This window comes from Aotus nancymaae, unplaced genomic scaffold, assembly GCF_030222135.1.
Source record: "Aotus nancymaae isolate 86718 unplaced genomic scaffold, 86718_ANA_hifiasm-v0.15.2.pri h1tg000040l, whole genome shotgun sequence".
Classification (NCBI taxonomy): Eukaryota; Metazoa; Chordata; class Mammalia; order Primates; family Aotidae; genus Aotus; species Aotus nancymaae.
This window is the reverse complement of record NW_026988454.1, coordinates 17,933,941-17,955,415: the sequence shown is the minus strand read 5'-3', so window position 1 is coordinate 17,955,415 and position 21,475 is coordinate 17,933,941. Positions and strand designations below refer to the sequence as shown.

The following is a 21,475-nucleotide window of genomic DNA, read 5'->3' as shown; positions in this document are numbered from 1 at the left end:
TGGCAATTTACCTCTGGAGCCCGGAAAGATGCCCGAGTAGATAAACCAGGGCAAACAAGTGGCTAGTGAAGTGCTGGCCATCTGCTCGTATCAGTGCAGGCCCTTCCTCCCTCCCAGGCACCTCAGTTGTACAAGAGCGATCCTTTTCTGATTTCTGTGGGGATGACAGGGTATCTGTGTCTTCCTCCCGAGTTCTTTCCTCCCAGAGTCAGCAGCTGACTAAGGCCCTGCCCAGGGGAGTCCTCTACCCAGGGGGAAAGCCCTCTATAGGGCGCCCAGCTCCACACAAGTGAGCCATCCTTGCTGGAGCCAATGCCCTGCGTCCACTGGTCCTGGTGCCCGTCCAGACAAGGAGCTCAGCAATGTTTTGAGTAGGTGGCTATCTCTCCTGTGCAGCTGCAATGAACCAGCAGGGCTGATGGAATCCGGGCTGGGTTGGACAGACACTGTTTACTTGCTGTCACTGGTGACCTCACAGCACTGGTGTGGGCAGGAGTTTGGTATCTTCCTGTCTGTGTCTGGTTACCCTTCCTCCTTACAGTGAGCTTAACCCCTGGCTGGACATGAAGTCATCGGCCAAACAAGTTTTTAATGCAGCCTATGAAAATTATCAAGGTTGACAAGTCCTTAGGATTCTAAAATCTCTAACTCCTTGGAAAACTTCATTTCCAGTACGCATACCAATCTCTGTTTTTGATAGAAGACTAGATTCAATATAATACAAGTAAATCACAGTCCTGACCCAACTCTTTCTTTTCTTTTAGATGGAGTTTCGCTCTTTTCGCCCAGGTTGGAGTGCAATGGCGTGCTCTTGGCTCAATGCAACCTCCCCGTCCTGGGTTCAAACAAGTCTCCCACCTCAGCCTCCTGAGTAGCTGGGATTACAGGTGCCTGCCACTGTGCCCATTTATATTTTTAGTAGAGACGGGGTTTCACCATCTTGGCCAGTCTGGTCTCAAACTCCTGACCTTGTGATCCACCCGCCTCGGCCTCCCAAAGTGCTGGGATTACAGGTGTGAGCCTGGCCAACTCTTTTATCCTCATTCTGCACACTGCTGGCTTAATTACCATCCAGATTCTGAGTTGTGAATACTGAGAATTCAAAAATGTCAGAGACTTACTGCAAGTTTACTAGAGTGATGGCTAGTGACGGCAAAGCTTTGTGAGACTATAAGCTACAAGAAGTCAGGGACCACGAGTGCACCACTCTATCCCCAGGGCCTGGCAAGGTCCCTGCATACTGCAGACACTGATACACAATGACTAACTAATAGGATATTTAAACGTACAAGATCTTAGCACCTCTCCAAAAGTGAATTGTGTCTGTGGTGAGGGGTTCCCTCTACAATACTACAATATCTTTAGTGTTGCTAAGTTCCATGCAATGGATATTTTAAAAAATTTGATGACCTAATCTTTCTTAGAAATGTAAATGTTGGGCCGGGAGCAGTGGCTCATGCCTGTAATCCAAGCACTTTGGGAGGCCAAGGCAGGAGGATCACTTGAGGTCAGGAGTTTGAGACCAGCCTGGCCAACATGGTGAAACCCTGTCTCTGCTAAAAACACAAGATTAGCCGGGCATGGTGGCCTGTAGTCACTGTAGAGTGTACCACTGCACTCTAGCCTGGGCAACAAGAGCAAAACTGTCTCAAAAAAAAAAAAAAAAAAAAAGCTGCCTGCGTAAATAAACCCGGGCAAACAAATGGCTGGTGAAGTGCTGGCCATCTGCTTGGATCAGTGCAGGCCCTTCCTCTCTCCCAGGCACCTCAATTGTACAAGAACAATCCTTTTCTGATTTCTGTAGGGATGACAGGGTATCTGTGTCTTCTTCCCAAGTCCTTTCCTCCCAGAGTCAGCAGTTGACTAAAGCTCTGCCTTAGCCAACTGGAATGTAAGAAACATAGATGTAAGAAACATAAATGGATGAAATAAGTAAGTTTTACACTGTGCAACAGAACGTGAGAACCGTCATATATATTTAAAGTTATATTATCAATATGTCTATGCATCTGTGTTAAGTGTCTATGAAAATGTGTAGGCAGTGCTTTCAAATTGATATGTCCTTTTCATATTTCAATTAATTTTAACTGTACTCCTTAGCTGCACTCTTTTTTTCTTTCTAAAATTTCTGAAGTGATTAATTATATCAGCCGTGGATTACACCCAAGAGCCAAGTCTTTCTTCAATCCAGCGCTATGCCTTTTCCTTGTCTTTATATGTATTTTTAATTGACAAAGAGAAGAGTATATGTTTATGGGGCACCATGTGATGTTTTGATATATGTTTACATTGTGGAATGATTAAATCAAGCTAACTGACATATCTATCATTTCCTCTACTTATAATCCTTTTGTAGTGACAACATTTAAAACCTACTCATTTAGCAATTTCAAAATAGACAATACATTATCATTAACTATAGTCACCATGCTGTGCAACAGATCACCAGAACCTGTTCCTCCAGTCTGTGACACTCTGTACCCTTCGACCAGCATCTCTCCCTTCCCAGTCTGTCCCCCGCACAGCCTCCAGTAACTACCATTCCACTCTCTCCTTCCACGAGTTCAGCTGGTTTCACTATACTCCTCAGCCTTCCTCTTGGAACAGATGCATCAAATGGACCACCCATCTTTAAACAAAATCCTCTCCTAGAATAGCCAGGCAATTGTCTTTGATGAAGTAAAGTCAAGAAAATCAGAAGCATCTCTTCTCATCCCCTGGAAGACTTTCTCTACCCCAACCCAGTAGCAGCAGCAAAGCCCAAAACAGAAGAGAGCTTGCTTTTGTTATTGTATTTTTAGCAAAGACTCTCATTCAGCAGTAACCAAAAATAAAATGGAACAGCCCATGAGGTGCAGAGCAGAATGCAAAATGCCAACCCGACACCACCCTTCCATAAGCAGGGGGAAGTGAGGGAAGGACTTTCTTCTCACCTCCAGTGGAGTAGGCCATGGGAAGCACCGTCACTGACACGTTGTCAGAGCTTTTCTGCCCGGCAGTGTCCGTCACGGTCAGCTGGAAAGTGTAGGTTCCCTCCTGTAGGTGGGACAGCTTCAGGGTTCCTGATTGAAGCACCTGCCACAAAGAGGGGACACATCACATTGAGCAGCTGACCTGAGCCCTGAGTCCTACACCATCCTCAACCGGAAGTCCATGTCTCAGAGCAGCCCAGGACCTGCCTCTGCACTCCAGCCTGAGGCTGCTAAACTACATCACACACTGTCAGCAGCTCCCCACCTTGAACTCACCAGTTCTCCTTTATTTAGGCGACCAAGGCCTTGACTGACAATCCCGTCACTTGTCCGCAGCAGCTGCTGCTCCTCCAAACCTGCACCTCATCCTCAGCCTCATGCTCAGGATCCAGGCCCTTCCGTCTCAGCAGGGGATTCTCAGCTGATGAGAATCAGCTTCAGGGAGAAAATAAGGACCCTGACTAGGGTTCCACCACCCACCTCCTCCTGGGACCCTACCTGTACCCATTGCCACCTTCTTCTGACAGCTGGCAGGAAGGAGCTGTCCCTCTTGTGTTCCAGGCCAACCCCTTCTTCTAGTCCTTGCCCTCTTTCTTTCTAGGACTTTTAAAACACATCGACTTATTCTCTTTCAAATGGCTCTGCTATAACTATGCTCAAGTTTCTCTCATCCTAAGAAACAATCAAACAAAACAACAAATAAAAAATTGTCTGAGCTCCAAGGGCTCACCAGCTCCAGCCTCGCTTCCTTCCCATCTCCACTTGGCTCCCTGAAAGGCCTGGCTGTTTCTGTTTGCTCACTTCCCATTTAGTCTTAGCCCCACCCACGTGGCTGTTTTCCCCACCATTCCCTGAAACAGTGTTGGCAAAACTCACGAACTGACCTAGCAAAAGCCACCCAGGTGTCAAGACCAGCGATACTATTTTTTTAAAAATCCATGTTTGGCTGGGCACAGTGGCACATGCCTGTAATCCCAATGCTTAGGGAGGCAGAGGCAGATGACGAGGTCAGGAGATCGAGACCATCCTGGCCAACATGGCGAAATCCCCGTTTCTACTAAAAACACAAAAATTAGCTGGGCGTGGTGGCGTATGTCTGTAGTCCCAGTTACTCAGGAGGCTGAGTCAGGAGAATCTATTGAACCCAGGAGGCAGAGGTTGCCGTGAGCTGAGATAGTGTCCACCTGGCAAAAGAACGAGACTCCATCTCAAAATAATAATAATAATCCATGTTTAACTGGCCTTCTTACTGTATCTAATAACGCTGGCCACTCTGGGCTGTTTGAAAACCCCTGCTTCCTTGGCCTCCTCTTCTATCCAAGTTCCCCCACTCATTCCTTGTGGAGGCCCTCCTGGGGGGCCTTCACTTCCTAATCCAGGGTTCCATGCTCGCCCTTCGGTTCTCATCACTTCCTAACCCAGGGCTCCATGCTCGCTCTTCACTCTCCCACCACTCACAGGCAGCTTGCTGAGCACAGCTGGAGCAACAGCTTCTGAGGCTCAGCTCTGTGGTGGGACTTTGGGAGTTATTCCTGGACATTCAGCCTAAAGACTGTTTCTTGAGCTGTCCTAATGATTGTATTATCCATTTAATATTCTATGTAAAAAAAAATTCCTTTCTGCGTAAATGAACTAGTCTGGATATTGTCCTCTGCAGAACGCTGACCATTCAACATTCTATTACACTGATGCATTAATAATGGACTTTGAAATGACAGAGGATGGGATTGCACTATTGTAAGAACCATCTGCTTGTTTTTAATTAGGAAATCCTAGAATTTGGACTGACTTAGGCTTAGAGGATTTGTCAACACTACATGTACACACTCACAGGATGCTTTACAATCATTTAGAGGTGATATAATGAGATAGTGTGGTTGTCATATTTTATGCCATTCTAGTTAAGGTCTGGATTTCCAGGTCCCAGTCTCAGAGAGTCAGAGTCAATGGGTTGTTCAGGAGAGCAGGACCCAGGATTCTACACTTACCAAGCCCACCCAGGCGACCTATGATTACACTGAAAGAAACACTGGTGCGTGGTTAAGAGCACAGAACCTGATGACCAACAGACATGGGTTTGAATGCCAGTCCTGCCCCATACCAGCTGGGTGATGATGTACAAGTCACTTAATGTCTCTAAACCTCAATTTTTTTCATTGTAAAATGGAAATAATAACAGTACCTCCCTGATGAGGATCAAATAAGAAAACTCACATAAAAGAGCTTCACATAGGGCCTGGCCCATAGTAAGTGCTTAAATATATCCACTGGGTGATTCTTATCTCTAACTGAACAACGTAAAACAATTACTCTTTATAGACAAAGACACGAATCCCTGTGAAGTGAGTTTCATTCACTGAGACAGCAACAGAATGGAGACCTCGGATTGTAAAACAGTCTACACTGGCCTACAAGCTGTCCATCACTTTCTCTGTAAAAGCTTTACTCTGGAGGGCTGGCAACAACAGCCACCTGCCCTTTGTTATTTCAAAGAGATGTTAGGCAATGTTTGTTGCCATGCCATTACATTACTTTCAGTCCCAACTACACTGACAGAATGGAAAACAGAGGTCACTTACGTGAGTGCAAAAATACTAAGGGCAGCAGAGGGAGCTTTAATGACAATAAGAGAACTCCCAAAGAGCATGGAGTGGGCCTCTGATCCTAGGAATCAGAACCCACTGAAATAAAAGTGGAAGTTGGTCTGAGACTCAGGACAAGATCGGATAAGGTCTTATTCTCATTAGATAAGACTTGGGGCTTAGCTCTTATCTGTTGGATAAGACCAGATCTTATGCGGTCAGATAAGATCAGAGAGTCAGATAAATAAGACTGAAAACAAGACTAGAACTCTTTATATATATATATATATATATATATATTTTTTTTTTTTTTTGCATTTTAGGTTTTGGGGTACATGTGAAGAACATGCAAGATTGTTGCATAGGTGCATATGTGGCAGTGTGATTTGCTGCCTTCCTCCCCTTCACCTATATCTGGCATTTCTCCCCATGCTATCTCTCCCCTCAAGGTTATATTTGATGATCCTTCTTTCATATCTCACCTCCCATCCATCAGGAAATCCCATGGGGTCTGCCTTAAAAACACATCCAGAATTTGACCATTTATCACCCTGTCCAGGTACCATCTTGCTCTGAGACCACCCTGTCTCTTGCCTGGGTCACTGCAGTGACCCGGAGGCCTGAGCTCTGGTAGGACTAGGACCTGGTGCCTTCTTTTTTCTGGAAACTTTCCCTCCCAGGTCCACCCACAGTGAGAGGAGGGTCAGTTATGGCCTCTTCCTATGTATGGGCACCAGGCTGAACCAAGGCGAGACACACAGGGAAAGGTGCAGGTGGTAAAGCTCAGAGCTGTCTAAGTGGAGGGGTGGGCGGCTGTGTGGCAGGCTCTGGCTCTCTTTAATCCTGGCTCAGAACCAGGCAGACCTTGCTGGTGGGCAGCAGTGCAGTAGCTTATGCTCTCATTTACTGTCTCTTAGGACTTAGGAACACAAGGGAGCATGGCAACAAATGACAGGCACGCTGCGGGTATGTCCAGGTGAGGCCCTGCAGCCTTCAATCAAGTAAGGTGATATGACAAAGCTGTTCTAGCCCAGCTGCTTGGCCTGAATGCAGTCAAGAATCCCCAAGACTGCTGGGGAGCAGCAGGTGCTGCCCCCTGCCATGGTATGTGAGTGGAGGGGTGGGCTGCAGGATTGATTCCAAGCAGAGATTTAGAAGGGGGGTGTGACAGGGGGATGCTGAGTCATGACCAGATTCTGAATGTGAACATCGGAGTGAGGTGGAGACGAAGTCAAGAGAGATTTTAAAAAACACCAAGGGGCTGCGCGTGGTGGCTTACACCAGTGATTCCTATACTTTGAGAGGCTGAAGTGAGTGGATCTGTTGAGGCCAGGAGTTTGAGACCAGCCTGGCCAACATGGTGAAACCCCATCTCTACTAAAAATACAAAAATTAGCTGGGCATGGTGGCAGGCACCTGTAATTCCAGCTACTCAGGAGGCTGAGGCAGGAGAATCTCTTGAACTCAGGAGGCAGAGGTTGCAGTGAGCTGAGATTTTGCCACTGCACTCCAGCCTGGGTGACAGAGAGAAACTCTGTCTCAAAAAAATAAAATAAACCAAGGAAGCACTAAGGCCAGGGAGCTGGGTGTGCCATCCATCTGGCTGCTGGCGTCACCCTGTGCCAGAGCTCCCTGCAAAAGAGGGTGAGTCATTGAGCTTCCGGTTGTCAAAGCTCAGCTGCCAACTGCAGCTCTGCAGGCCTGCAGTTCACTAGGAAGCCTCTTGTCAACACTAGGGCTGAAAGGACAGAACATCCCTGGGTCAGGGGCCATCCCCACACCTGGCCTTGGCATGCTTCCTCACTGCCTGTCCAGGCACTGCCTTTCTGATGCAGGAAACACTGGGTCCAGATGCAGATGATGATAATAACCTTCAGCCTCCTGAGCACACTCCAAAATGTCCCTTCCCTGGCTCTTTTCGTTCCTTTAGCTAACGACAGCATTCTCTCTTTGCATTCAGGTATTTAGAAGATGTAGAACTGTCACATGGATGCTTTCCCTCAAGGGCCCAGGTGACCCTTCTATACATTTTCTCCCATTAGGATGACACTGGAGAGCGGGTTTAAAGTAGTTCACAGACATGTTCCAAGTTTCAGGATAAAAAACTAGCTACATATGTACACACAACATATCCAATTTGTAACTTGGAAAAAGACATGATCATAAAAACCAGGAGCTTCCAATCTCTGCTCAAGATCCCTGTTCAGCAGTACTTTGGTAGTTGGCCTCTGGCCAAATCAATGAATGACTGAGCCTGTTTTCTGACTTGACCCCATCTCCCTAGCTAGGAATTCAGTGGCTAGGAATACACGTTTGAGCTTCTCATATGTGTATAAACTAAATTACACACACACACACACACACACACACACACACACACACACACACACTGTATATACATGGCTACAAAACTTAGTAATACCTATCTTTTAAAAATTATGTACAGCAGGTGGCCAGGATGCAGTTAGTTTGAAGTTGGTGTAACTCATGTCCCTCCTTTAGCAAGCTTCCTTACATGTGGTATTCTGAAGTCACTGCTATAGACTGAATGGCTGTGTGCCCTCCCAAGGTCACATGTTCAAACCTAATGCCCAATGTGATGGCGTTTGGAGACATGCTCTCATGAATGAGCTTAGTGCCCTTATAAAAGAGGCCCCATATTATTAAAAAATGGAAAAAAAAAAACCCCACCAGATGCTGATGAGGTTGTGGAGCAAAGGGAACCCTTACACACTGCTGGTGGGAGTGTAAATTAGTTCATCCACTGTGAAAAGTGGTGTGATAATTCCTCAAAGAACTAAAAACAGAACCATCATTTGACCTAGCAATCCCATTACTAAGTATATACCCAAAGAATATAAATTGTTCTACTATAAGGACACATGCACACATATGTTCACTGCAGCACTATTCACAATAGCAAAGATATGGAATCCACCTAAATATTCATCAACAGTAGACTGGATAAAGAATATGTGGCACATATACACTGTGGAATACTATGCAGCCATGAAAATGAACAATATTATGTCATTTGCAGGAACATGGATGGAACTGGAGGTCCTTATGCTCAGTAAACTAACACAAGAACAGAAAACCAAATACCATATATTCCCACTTATAAGTGGGAGCTAAATGAGAACACGTGGACAGAGAAACGGGAACAGCAGAACACTGGGACCTACTTGAGGGTGGAGGATGGAAGGAGGGAGAGATTAAGAAAAAAAACCTGTTGGGTAATATGCTTAGTACCTAAGTAAGGATATAATCTGTACACCAAGTCCCCAACTCATGAGTTTATCTATATAACAAACCTGTACATGGATCCCTTAACCTAAAATAAAAGTTAAAATATATTTAAAATTAAAATAAATTAAAATAAAAGAGGCCCCCGAGGGTTGCCTTTCCTCTTTTGCCATGTGAGGACACAGTGAGGTGGCTGGTTATAAACTAGGAAATGGGCCCTCACTAGACACCAGATCTGATTGTACCTTGATTTTGGACTTTCCAGCATCCAAAGCAGAAAGAAATTCATTTCTTCTCTGTAGAAGCCACCCAATTATAGTGTTTTATTAGAGCAGACCAACTGGACTAAGGTAATCATTTAGTTAGAAAATTTTAAGCAACTAATGAATGTAAATCAATACACTGATTCATAAATTACAAATCTCCTTAAATGTCCTACTTTCTATCATGTTCCTAAATGTCATATTTTATATCCTGACTTCAGATTTAAATGTATTATGTTTAATAATCATGAAAGTCAGTGTCATTTGATGAGCTGCCTGAAAAATATGTGTCTTATTGCATTTTGATATATTATAGATTAATAGTTAAGTGGATACAAAATATCCTGTTCAAGGGCATAAAATATATAACGTTAAATCTAGTGGATAGCCTCTTGGTTCTGACGAATCATCTATTCTGTCTTCACAAATGAAAAAGACAGATTAGGTGCTGTGGCTCATGCCTGCAATTTCAGCACTTTGGGAGGCTAAGGAGGGAGGATTGCTTGAGCCTAGGAGTTTGAGATCAGCCTGGGTAGCATAGGGAGACCTCATCTCTACAAAAAGGTAAAAAAAATTAGCCATGATTATAGTCCCACCTACTCAGGAGGCTGAGGTGATAGGATTTCTTAAGGCTGTAGTGAGTTATGATGGTGCCACTGCATTCCAGCCTGGGCAACAGTGTGAGACCCTGTCAATGAATGAATGAATGAACGAATGAATGAGACAAGTCAGGAACATGAGCTTTCCTGTATGCTTTGTGCCTAGTACAATACTGGACACACATCAGATACTTAAAAATCAGCTACTAATTGTTTCATAACTAATCTGATAGCATAATTCCTTGCAGGCTGAATACTTGTCTGGGTCACTTGCACATGAGAAGATGGACCCTAGAACCTGATCTTAAAGTACCACAAGACAAAGGGAGAAATCACTACTCTACCTGAGAACACAGAGCAGGGGTGAGGAGCCCATGCAGGTGGTGGAGACCAGGGGAGATGAGAGGAGGGATGAATGGCTCAGGAAGCAGAGCGGGTGGGTGCTCAGGGGAAAGCCTGATCAATGGATGCTCCTGGGTGCTAGGGACAGTCAAGGGACTTAAGAACAAGGGCATCTGACATCAGGTTTTAACCTAATTGTTTTGCTATGTGACTGCCCTCCCTCCATTCCCAACAACCTTCAAACTTAGCCTTATTTTGCAGCTTGAGGGCAGAGTGCATCAGTGTTCCAGGAAGCCATTCTTAGAGAAAAAGGAAATGATTTGAGAGACCCAATTCTCTTGCCAGAAAAGTTGGGGTGTGAAATCAGGCTGCTCAAGTTAAAGGGATCAGAGATATAGCTCCTGAGGATTAATTACTGTTAAAGGAAAATTCTCAAAATGGTAAAACTATGACTCTCACACAAATGTAATATGAATATTTTTCAAAGACATTAGTTAAAGAGGGAACCAATAAGGTGTTGAACTGATTCAAGTAATCTGAAGACTACACATACACAGGCAATCAGGCATGTCAAAAGAAGTTGCCAGGAGATGCAAAACTGAAATGGGTTTGCTAACTGGTACTGAAATGAATCTATTAATAGATTGGTTAGACAGATCAACAAGACAGAAAATTAACAAGGATATCCAGGACTTGAACTCAGATCTGGACCAAGCAAATCTAATAGACATTTACAGAACTCTTCACCCTAAATCCACAGAATATACATTCATCTCAGCACCACATCACACTTACTCATGCTTCTCAGCACTACATCTCAGCACCACATCGCACCTACTCTAAAACTGACCACATAATTGGAAGTAACTCACTCCTCAGCAAATGCAAAAGAATGGAAATCATAATAGTCTCTCAGACCACAGTGCGATCAAATTAGAACTCAGGATTAAGAAACTAACTCAGAACCATACAACTTCATGGAAACTGAACAAGTGGCTCTTGAATGTTGACTGGATAAACAATGAAATGAAGGTAGAAATAAATATGTTCTTCGAAACCAACAAGAACGAAGACATAACGTACCAGAATCTCTGGGACACATTTAAAGCAGTGTCTAGAGGAAAATTTATAGCAATAAATGCCGACATAAGAAGCAAGGAAAGATCTAAAATCAACACCCTATCATCAAAATTGAAAGAGCTAGAGGAGCAAGATCAAAAACACTCAAAAGCTAGTGGAAGACAAGAAATAACTAAGATCAGAGCAGAACTGAAGGAGATGGAGACACAAAAAAAACCCTTCAAAAAAAATAAATCCAGGAGCTGTTGTTTTGAAAAGATTAACAAAGTAGACCACTAGCCAGATTAATCAAAAAGAAAAGAGAAGAACCAAATAGATGCAATAAAAATGATAAAGGGGATATCACCACAGATTCCACAGAAATACAAACTACCACCAGAGATTACTACAAACAACTCTATGTACATAAACCAGTAAACCTAGAAGAAATGGATAAATTCCTGGACACTCGCACCCTCCCAAGCCTAAACCAGGAAGAAGTTGAAACCCTGAATAGACCAATAACAAGGGCTGAAATTGAGGCAGCAATTAATAGCCTAACAACCAAAAAAAGCAGAGGTCCAGATGGGTTCACAGCTGAATTCTACCAGGCATACAAAGAGGAGCTGGTACCACTCTTTCTGAAACTATTCCAAACAATACAAAAAGAATGAATCCTTCCCAAATCATTTTATGAGACCAAGATCATCCTGATACCAAAACCCGGCAGAGATTCAACAAGAAAACTTCAGGCCAATATCCATGATGAACATAGATGCAAAAATCTTCAATAAAATACTGGCAAACTGATTGCAACAGCACATCAAAAAACTTATCCATCATGATCAAGTAGGTTTCATCCTGGGGATGCAAGGCTGGTTCAACATATGCAAGTCTATAAACGTAATTCACCACATAAACAGAACCAAAGACAAAAACCACATGATTATCTCAATAGATGCAGAGAAGGCCTTCGACAAAATTCAACAGCGCTTTATGCTGAAAACTCTCAATAAACTAGGTATCAACGGAATGTATCTCAAAATAATAAAAGCTATTTATGACAAACCCACAGCCAATATTATACTGAATGGGCAAAAACTGGAAGCATTCCCTTTGAAATCTGGCACTAGACAAGGATGCTCTCTCTCACCACTCCTATTCAATATAGTATTGGAAGTTCTAGTCAGAGCAATCAGGCAAGAAAAAGAAATAAAGGGTATTCAATTAGGAAAAGAGGAAGTCAAATTGTCTCTATTTGCAGACGACATGATTGTATATTTAGAAGACCCCATCGTCTCAGCCGAAAATCTCCTGAAACTGATAAGCAACTTCAGCAAAGTCTCAGGATACAAAATCAATGTGCAAAAATCACAAGCATTCCTATACACCAATAACAGACTTAAAGAGAGCCAAATCAAGAACGAACTGCCATTCACAATTGCTACAAAGAGAATAAAATACCTAGGAATACAACTAACAAAGGATGTAAAGGACTTCTTCAAGGAGAACTACAAACCACTGCTCAATGAAATAAGAGAGAACACAAACAGATAGAAAAACATTCCATGCTCATGGTTAGGAAGAATCAATATCGTGAAAATGGCCATACTGCCCAAAGTAATTTACAGATTCAATGCTATCCCCATCAAGCTACCTATGACCCTCTTCACAGAACTGGAAAAAACCACCTTAAACTTCTTATGGAACCAAAAGAGAGCCCACATAGCCAAGTCAATTCTAAGCAAAAAGAACAAAGCTGGAGGCATCACGCTACTGGACTTCAAACTATACGACAAGGCTACAGCAATCAAAACAGCATGGTACTGGTACCAAAACAGAGATATAGACCAATGGAACAGAACAGAGGCCTCGGAGGCAACACAACATATCTACAACCATCCGATCTTTGACAAACCTGACAAAAACAAGCAATGGGGAAAGGATTCCCTGTTTAATATAAGGTGTTGGGAAACTGGCTAGCCATGTGCAGAAAGCAGAAACTGGACCCCTTCCTGACACCTTACACTAAAATTAACTCCAGATGGATTAAAGACTTAAACATAAGACCTAACACCATAAAAACCCTAGAAGAAAATCTAGGCAAAAAAAAAAAAAAAAGAAAATCTAGGCAAAACCATTCAGGACATAGGCATATGCAAGGACTTCATGACTAAAACACCAAAAGCATTGGCAACAAAAGCCAAAATAGACAAATGGGACCTAATCAAACTCCACAGTTTCTGCACGGAAAAAGAAACAGTCACTAGAGTGAATCAGCAACCAACAGAATGGGAAAGAAATTTTGCAGTCTACCCATCTGACAAAGGACTTATATCCAGAATTTACAAAGAACTAAAACAGATTTACAAGAAAAAAACAAACAAGCCCATTCAAAAGTGGGCAAAGGATATGAACAGACACTTTATAAAAGAAGACATACATGAGGCCAACAAACATATGAAAAAATGCTCATCATCACTGGTCATTAGAGAAATGCAAATCAAAACTACATTGAGATACCATCTCACGCCAGTTAGAATGGCGATCATTAAAAAATCTGGAGACAACAGATGCTGGAGAGGATGTGGAGAAATAGGAACACTTTTACACTGTTGTTGGGAGTGTAAATTAGTTCAACCATTATGGAAGGCAGTGTGGTGATTCCTCAAGGACCTAGAAATAGAAATTCCATTTGACCCAGCAATCCCATTACGGGGTATATATCCAATGGATTATAAATCGTTCTGTTATAAAGACACATGCACACGTATGTTCACTGTGGCACCGTTTACAATAGCAAGACTTGGAACCAACCCAAATGACCATCAATGATAGACTGGACAGGGAAAATGTGGCACATACACACTACGGAATACTATGCAGCCATAAAAAATGATGAGTTTGTGTCCTTTGTAGGGACTTGGAAGAATCTGGAAACTATCATTCTTAGCAAACTGAAACAAGAACAGAAAAACAAACACCGCATGTTCTCACTAATAGGCAGGTGTTAAATAATGAGAACACATGGACACAGGGAGGGGAGCATCACACGCTGAGGTCTGTTGGGGGGGACTAGGGGAGGCACAGTAGTGGGTAGGGAGTTGGGGAGGAATAACATAGGGAGAAATGCCAGACATAGGTGATGGCGATGGAGGCAGCAAACCACATTGCTATGTATGTACCTATGCAACAATCTTGCATGTTCTTCACATGCACCCCAGAACCTAAAGTGCAATAAAATATATATTTAAAAAAATAGATTGGTTACTATCTATGTGTAATAAAATGTCATATTTGAAATCTTATTTTCTCCAGGGTAAAAGTCAATTACCTCTATATACCAGAAAATTTGTTTACATTTCTATGGATAAGAATCATTTGGCTACTATCGGTTTTCAACTTATAGATATTAACCCTGAAGGATCCTCTAACGAACCCCAGCGTCCCATTGAAAGGTACTTGGTAATTTTTTGACCACCTCAAAGTCTTCCACAATTTTTCCTGACAGTCTTAATCTACCAAATGGGGATGAGCCTACAAGTGAGGGTGTCCAGTGGATTACAGATCTCTTTAAGCTGCCTGGCACTCAGTGGGTGCTCAATCCATGGGGGCTTTGATTATGATGAAGTCTCAGCAGGAGGAGTGATAACTGTGGGGGACATTCATGAATGTATACAATTCAAAGACAGTCACAAACTAGTAACAGGTGTTTCCCCTAGTGAAGGCTCTGTCACTTAGATGACAGTTTCATAACCTGAGGTCTACCTGCCATCGCTGTTATACACCTGACTGGGGAACTGGTCCAGAGTTTCCTCTCGATGGCAGAGCAGTTAGTCCTAATGAGAAGTACCTAATTTTATTGAATGTTCTTTCTGTGTCCATTGAAGTGATCAAAAGGTTTTTGTCCTTCATTCTGTTGATGCAATGCATTGTATTGATTGATTTGCATATATTGAACCAACCTTACATCCGTGGGATAAATCCCACTTGATCACAGTAAATGATCTTGAATGTGATGCTGGATTTGATTTGCTAGTATTTTGTTGGGAAGACAAATATCTAATTTTGTCACTCCTTTATAAATTTCTTCAAGAAATTAAATACTGAATAATCAGCATTATTTTTATTCAGCACTCATATATATAATTTATTACTTACAGAATAAAGCTTTTAGCAGCAAGTATGAAAAACTGCATGATAATAGAGGCAAATTTGTAGCTGCCTGAAAACTGATCTCACAGAGGTGCCAATCAACAGTCAGCGTCCATCCCAAGAAAGCTCTCCAGTGGTATGACCAGCAGCTTGCTCATGTACTTTTCCTGATCAACCTTAATTCTCAACATTTCTTTCTTTCTTTCTTTTTTTTTTTTGAGACTAAGTTTCGCTCTGTCACCCCAGCTGGAGTGCTATGGCATGATCTCGGCTCACTGCAATCTCCACCTCCCAGGTTCAAGAGATTCTCCTGTCTCAGCCTCCCAAGAAACTGGGATTACAGGCATGCACCACCACACCCAGCTAATTTTTTGTATTTTTAGTAAAGATGGGGTTTCACCATGTTGGCCAGGCTGGTCTTGAACTCCTGACCTCAAATGATCCACTCTCCTCGGCCTCCCAAAGTGCTGGGATTACAGGTATGAGCCACCGCGCCTGGCCAATTCTCATTTTAATTGAGATATATTAATCAATTTTGCAGCTGACACAAAGCATAAAATGATAATAAATATGATGATGACCCTCAAAGTTCAAAATTATTTCTGTTATAGATGAAAACAAAAACACTGAGATGTAAGAGGATCAATAGATGGTCCTGTACTTAGGTTAAACAAATAAATTACACAAATACAGGACGGGTGATATGGCTTGGATCTGTGTCCCGCCCAAATCGCATGTCGAATTGTAATCCCTAATGTTGGAGGTGGGGCCTGATGGCAGCTAACTGGATAATGGGGGTGGATTTCCCCCTTGGTACTGTGTCGTGATAGTGAGTGAGTTCTCGTGAGATCTGGTCATTTAAAAGTATATAGCACCCCCTTCTTCCTCCTGCTCTGGCCATGTGACATGCCTGCTCCCGCTTTTCCTTCTGCCATGAGTAAAAGCTCCCTGAGGCCTCCCCAGAAGCAGATGCTGCCATGCTTCCTATACAGAATACAGAACCGTGAACCAATTAAACCTCTTTTCATTAGAAATTACCCAGTCTCAGGTATTTCTTGAAGCATGCACAAGTTTAAAGAGTCGAATTGATCAAGCAGAAGAAAGGATATCAGAAGTCGAGGACCAGCTCAGTGAAATGAAACGAGAAGACAAGAATGGAGAAAAAAGGATGAAAAGGAATGAGCAAAGTCTCCAGGAAATATGGGACTATGTGAAAAGACCTAATTTGCGTTTGATAGGTGTACCTGAATATGATGAAGAGAATGAATCCAAGTTGGAAAATACTCTTCAGGGTATCATTCAGGAAAACTTTCCCAACCTGGGAAGGAAGGGTAATATTCAACTCCAGTTAATACAGAGAACACCACAAAGATATTCTTCAAGAAGACCAACCCCAAGGCACATAATCGCCAGATTTATTAGGGTTGAAATGAAGGAGAAAATACTAAGGGCAGCCAGAGAGAAAGGTCAGGTTACCCATAAAGGGAAGCCTATCAGACTTACAGCAGATCTCTCAGCAGAAACCCTACAAGCCAGAAAAGAGTGAGGATCAATATTTAACATCCTTAAAGAAAAGAACTTTCAACCCAGAATTTCCTATCCAGCCAAACTAAGCTTTATGAGCGAAGGAAAAATTAAATCTTTTGCGAACAAACAAGTACTTAGAGAGTTCACCACCACCAGGCCTGCTTTACAAGAGCTTCTGAAAGAAGCACTATACATATAAAGGAACAACCAATATCAGCCTTTCCAAAAATATATCAAAAAGAAAAGAACATTAACAGAATGAAAAATTTACATCAACTAATGGGCAAAACAGCCAGCTAGCATCAAACGCCAGTATTAAACTTATATATATTTTAATTGGATAAAAAGCCAAAACCCATCGGTATGCTGCATCCAGACCCATCTTACATGCAACAATACACAAAGACTCAGAGAGAAGGAGGAAGATTTACCAACCAAACAGAGAGTAAAAATAAACTAATAAACAAAAAGCAGGAGATGCAATTCTCGCCTCTGATAAAGTAGACTTTAAAGCAACAAAGATCAAAAGAGGCAAAGAAGGATATTACATAATGGTAAAAGGATCAATGTAACAAGAAGAGCTAACGATTCTATAGATCAACGAGATAGAAAATTAACAAGGACATCCAGAACTTGAACTCAGACCCGGAACAAGTAAACTTAATAAACATTTATAGAACTCTCCACTTCAAATACACAAAACATACATTACCAGCTCATACCTATTAGAAAAGTGACTATATAATTGGAAGTAAATCACTCCTCAGTAATCGCATAGCATTTCATAGGTTTAAATGAAATATTGGTTGGCTGTTTGTTTGTTATCTTCTTCCCTTATTCCTTCCTGATTACATCATTAAGTATAATTATCATCATAAAAGAGGTTTTTAATAACCATTACTAAATTGCGTTCTAGCCTGGGCAAGAAAGCAATACTCTCATTCTCTATCCCTCTTTCTTTTCCTTTTTCCTCCTCCTCATTCTCTCTCTCTCTTTCTCTTCCTTTTTCCACCTCCCCATTCTCTCTCTCTCTTTCTCTTCCTTTTTCCACCTCCCCATTCTCTCTCTCTTTCTCTTTTTTCTTCCTCTTTTTCTTTAAAAAAAAAAAAAAAAAAGAAAGGTCCTATCTCCTCCTTGGGCCTCATGTAGCCATCTTCCCTTCTGTGGGCCACCCTCTCTGGTCCCAGTCTCTGCCTGGCCCCTCCTCCCATTAAAAAAAAAAAAAAAAAAGAAATTACCCAGTCTCAGGTATTTCTTTACAGCAGTTCAATAACAGACTAATGCAACAGAAGAGGCCACGATGACAATTCATGTAGAAAGATGGAGCAAGGTGTAGGTAATCCTGCTGGCAAAAAACTCAGCACGAACCTATTGTGTGATGCAGCTACTAACACGGTTCATGTAATTAAGCTCATTAACAGAAGCAGAGGCAATATCTGAATCACAGGAGGTAATGGATGAGTCAGGAAACCAAAGCTTAAATATGGGGTTCAATTAGGGGTGTCAGATGTTAAGAAGGGTATGGATTAATATGATAAAATCCAAACAAGGCAGGATGGTTGTGGGGTTCCTCTAAATCAATTCATATGAGGAACATCTGACAAATTGTGGGGTGCTGAGCTCTGAGAAGAGCTTACCAAGTGCTGATGTTCTTTTTTTTTTTTTTCAAAGACTTTCAAAGCTTTTACACAGGATAAAAATATGAGTTCAGTGTTTTTCCATAGGGAAGACCCAGCACCAATGCACAGAAGGAAGGGGAGGCACAGCCTGCTTTTCTAATACAGTGATGAGCAATGTCATGGACATGAGGTGAAGCAGTGAGCTTCTGCCCTTGGAAAAGTCACGCAGATGGCTGGTGAGCCCTGGAAAGGATGTTGTGGAAGGGGCTCTTGTTTGGAGGAGAGGCTGGTAAGGATGCTGGATGTATTAGTCCATTCTCACAGTGCTATAAAGAACTGCCTGAGACTGGATAATTTACAGAGGAAAGAGTTTTAATTGACTCACAGTTCTGCATGGCTGGGGAGGCCTCAGGAACCTTATTAGTACAATCACTGCAGAAGGCAAAGAAGATGCAAGGCAGCTTCTTCACAAGGCGGCAGAAGGGAGAATGAACACAGGAGAAACTACCAAACACTTATAAAACTAGAGGATCTCCTGAGAACTCACTCACTATCATGAGAACAGCATGGGGGAAACTGCCTCCATGATTCAATAACCTCCACCTAGTCTCTCCCTTGACACGTGGGGTTTTTTGGAATTACAATTCAAGGTAAGACTTTAGGTGGGGACAAAGGCAAACCACATCACTGGACAAGGGTGAGTCCAATTCTAACGTGATATAATCGGGGAGTAAAATCACCGTTACTTAAATCAGTGGTCTCCCTGATGTGTTTCTGTTTTGGTTTCAGTAGAGTATAAATCAGTGCCTCCTTACCTCACCCTCTTTCTCCACTTCCTCTAACTGAGGTGGTTTGGATGCAATTCATCTGCCTAAGCCAGGAAGTGCTCCTAACTAGAATGGGTCCTGACAGGGTGAATAAAAAGCCACTTGTCTCACCACTCAAGACTTCCTGAGCGTAGGCAGCCAGGGAACACATGGCTGATTTTATCAGTGGCAATCCCAGGATCCCCACGCCAGCTTCCCTCCCTCACAGGCCCGGTAAGCCCAGCAGGCCTAGCTGCCAGGTAAGCTGTTTACTTTCTGGCTCATGTGAAGGATAAGTCCATCCTATTGTTATTGTCCTCTTTAGATTCCTTTGTAACTTTCAAATTTTCTTCCTGGATCTTGAGCTAAGAAAAAGAAATAAAACTTGAAAAAAGTAATCTGAGTCATTAAAACAAAGGATGAGTCTTTTTCCTTGAAGCGTCTTTGTCCTCTAGAGAAGTCACAAACAGCAGCAAGAAGGAGGGTAAGCTCCAAGACAAATGATCGAGATCACTGCTCACTCAGCAGAAAAGCACATTGAGATCATAAACCATTTTAGCGCAATCAGTTTTATACATTCTCCATTTCATACCTTCTACTGCTAGCATACAGACATTTAGGGAACATGAAGTGGCAGGACATTACGAAAGACCACTTCACTGAAATACCCGTTTTTGTTAGCAATGACAACATGTGTTACCTTCATGTCCACTGACGGGTTCCCCTGCAGCAGCGCCCACTCATACTGGATGATGGCGTGGTCATCTGTGCTCTCACGGCCGTCTAGAACCACCCCGTCTGTGGGCAGATGCAGAACTACATCCTGCCCAGCCTTGCTAAGTGGAGGTGCATCCTTTTCTAAGAAAGAAAATAGTAATTCATAAGAGATGATTTCTTATTTTTTCTAATTTAAGAAGAGAGGTATCTTGTTTGCTGAACAGATATGTAAATAAGCACTGAAGAAAAACCTGTAACTTTGAGTTGGTCCGGTGAGTGACTCTGATCATCTCCCTGTCACCAGTTGCAGAAATAAACTCCCTTCTTTTCCCAGATTGTTATTGGACCGGGAGAACAAGCAGCCGGACCTTGTTCATCTGGGAACAAGGGGAATTATGTGAGGGGCCTGGGGCTCTTAGAAATGGGGCTTTTATGAATGAGAATGCTGTTGCCAGCCACAAAGGGAAGACACCTTTTTCTTTTAGGCACATTACAAAGAATCAAGCACAATTGCTTATTACATGCTATTGCCAAGGGTACACAAACTATAGAGAATACGTGTCCCATTTTTCCAGTCACTTAAGAATGAGGACTAGTAACTGTGATTTAAATAAGCCAGATAAACAACCTCCTGCCTAGGAAGAAACTTGTTCTTCTGCCTTTTTCCACCTCTGAGCAAAGACAGGTCGTATAATGTCTTTATTCTGCTTCTCCCAGGTAAGGAGAAAGAGGATATTTGCATTACTTTGATAGTTCTTTCATAGTGTTGATCTTTTCTTTGGTTCTGAAAGGTTCATTGTTTCCACACAACGGTTTATGACTTCATAATTCTGGAAAGCATCTTATAACTCAGCAGTTATACATTATAGCTAGCAGCTATTTAGTTTAAACTTTGTTTAAAAATACTATTTTAAATAGACAAATGAAAATATGCCTATGTGATATAAACAGTAACGGACACATAATAATTTTTTAAACCCTCAAAGATTTAAGATGAAAGAATCATGTAAGTGCTGAACTATTCCAAACATTATAAAACTAATCCTACCTCTCCTGGAAGAAAAAGATTATTTTAGTCATTTACTTTTATTTAGGTGAGCTTCAAGATGATTCATAAGTCTAGTGAAATCATCCTGTCTTCTAAATTCATCATTGATGAATCTGAAATAACACAGATAATGTTTCCTTTTCAGTTCAAGTCCAGGTCAATTACACTGTAAAATGTATTTCAAAATAAGCCAGAGTTTATCTACCCAGAAACAGCCCTTAAAATAAACAAATAACCACAGGAAGAGGAAAGGAGTGTGCCACATTTTAAAATGTGTGACTTGCTAATGAAGAACAAGGTAAATGTCATTTTGAATTTTTGTCAAAAAAAATGTAATAAACCCATGTTAAGTACTAGGGAAACAGGTTTCTTTTGAAAACTAAACACACTTAGTAAGACCTACAGAGGTGAAATAAGACCCCTGCTAATTTAGAGAGCATATCAAGGTGATATTTTATTGAGAGAGGTATAATATAATATTAACCAGGCTCATTCTCAACACACTACTGTGCACAGAGCCTCCGTGACAAGCAAGATGTT

At 42.1% G+C, this 21,475-nt stretch overlaps 1 protein-coding gene across 2 annotated transcripts in view; it reads right to left on the bottom strand.

Moving 5' to 3' along the window:
• The window catches only part of LRP11 (LDL receptor related protein 11), a 48,205-nt gene that overhangs the window by 20,618 nt on the left and 6,112 nt on the right, over positions 1-21,475 (bottom strand). The window contains exons 2-4 of one of the 2 annotated variants that reach the window (XM_064360576.1): positions 19,871-20,028; positions 2,934-3,075; positions 1,807-2,629 (exon numbers count right to left, since the gene is read on the bottom strand). In XM_064360576.1, coding sequence (XP_064216646.1) covers positions 2,613-2,629; positions 2,934-3,075; positions 19,871-20,028 — 317 coding nt within the window. In that variant the 3' untranslated portion in view covers positions 1,807-2,612. Of the gene's footprint in view, positions 1-1,806; positions 2,630-2,933; positions 3,076-19,870; positions 20,029-21,475 lie in introns of those variants that run through there. The other variant, XM_021669879.2, reaches the window with a different exon arrangement.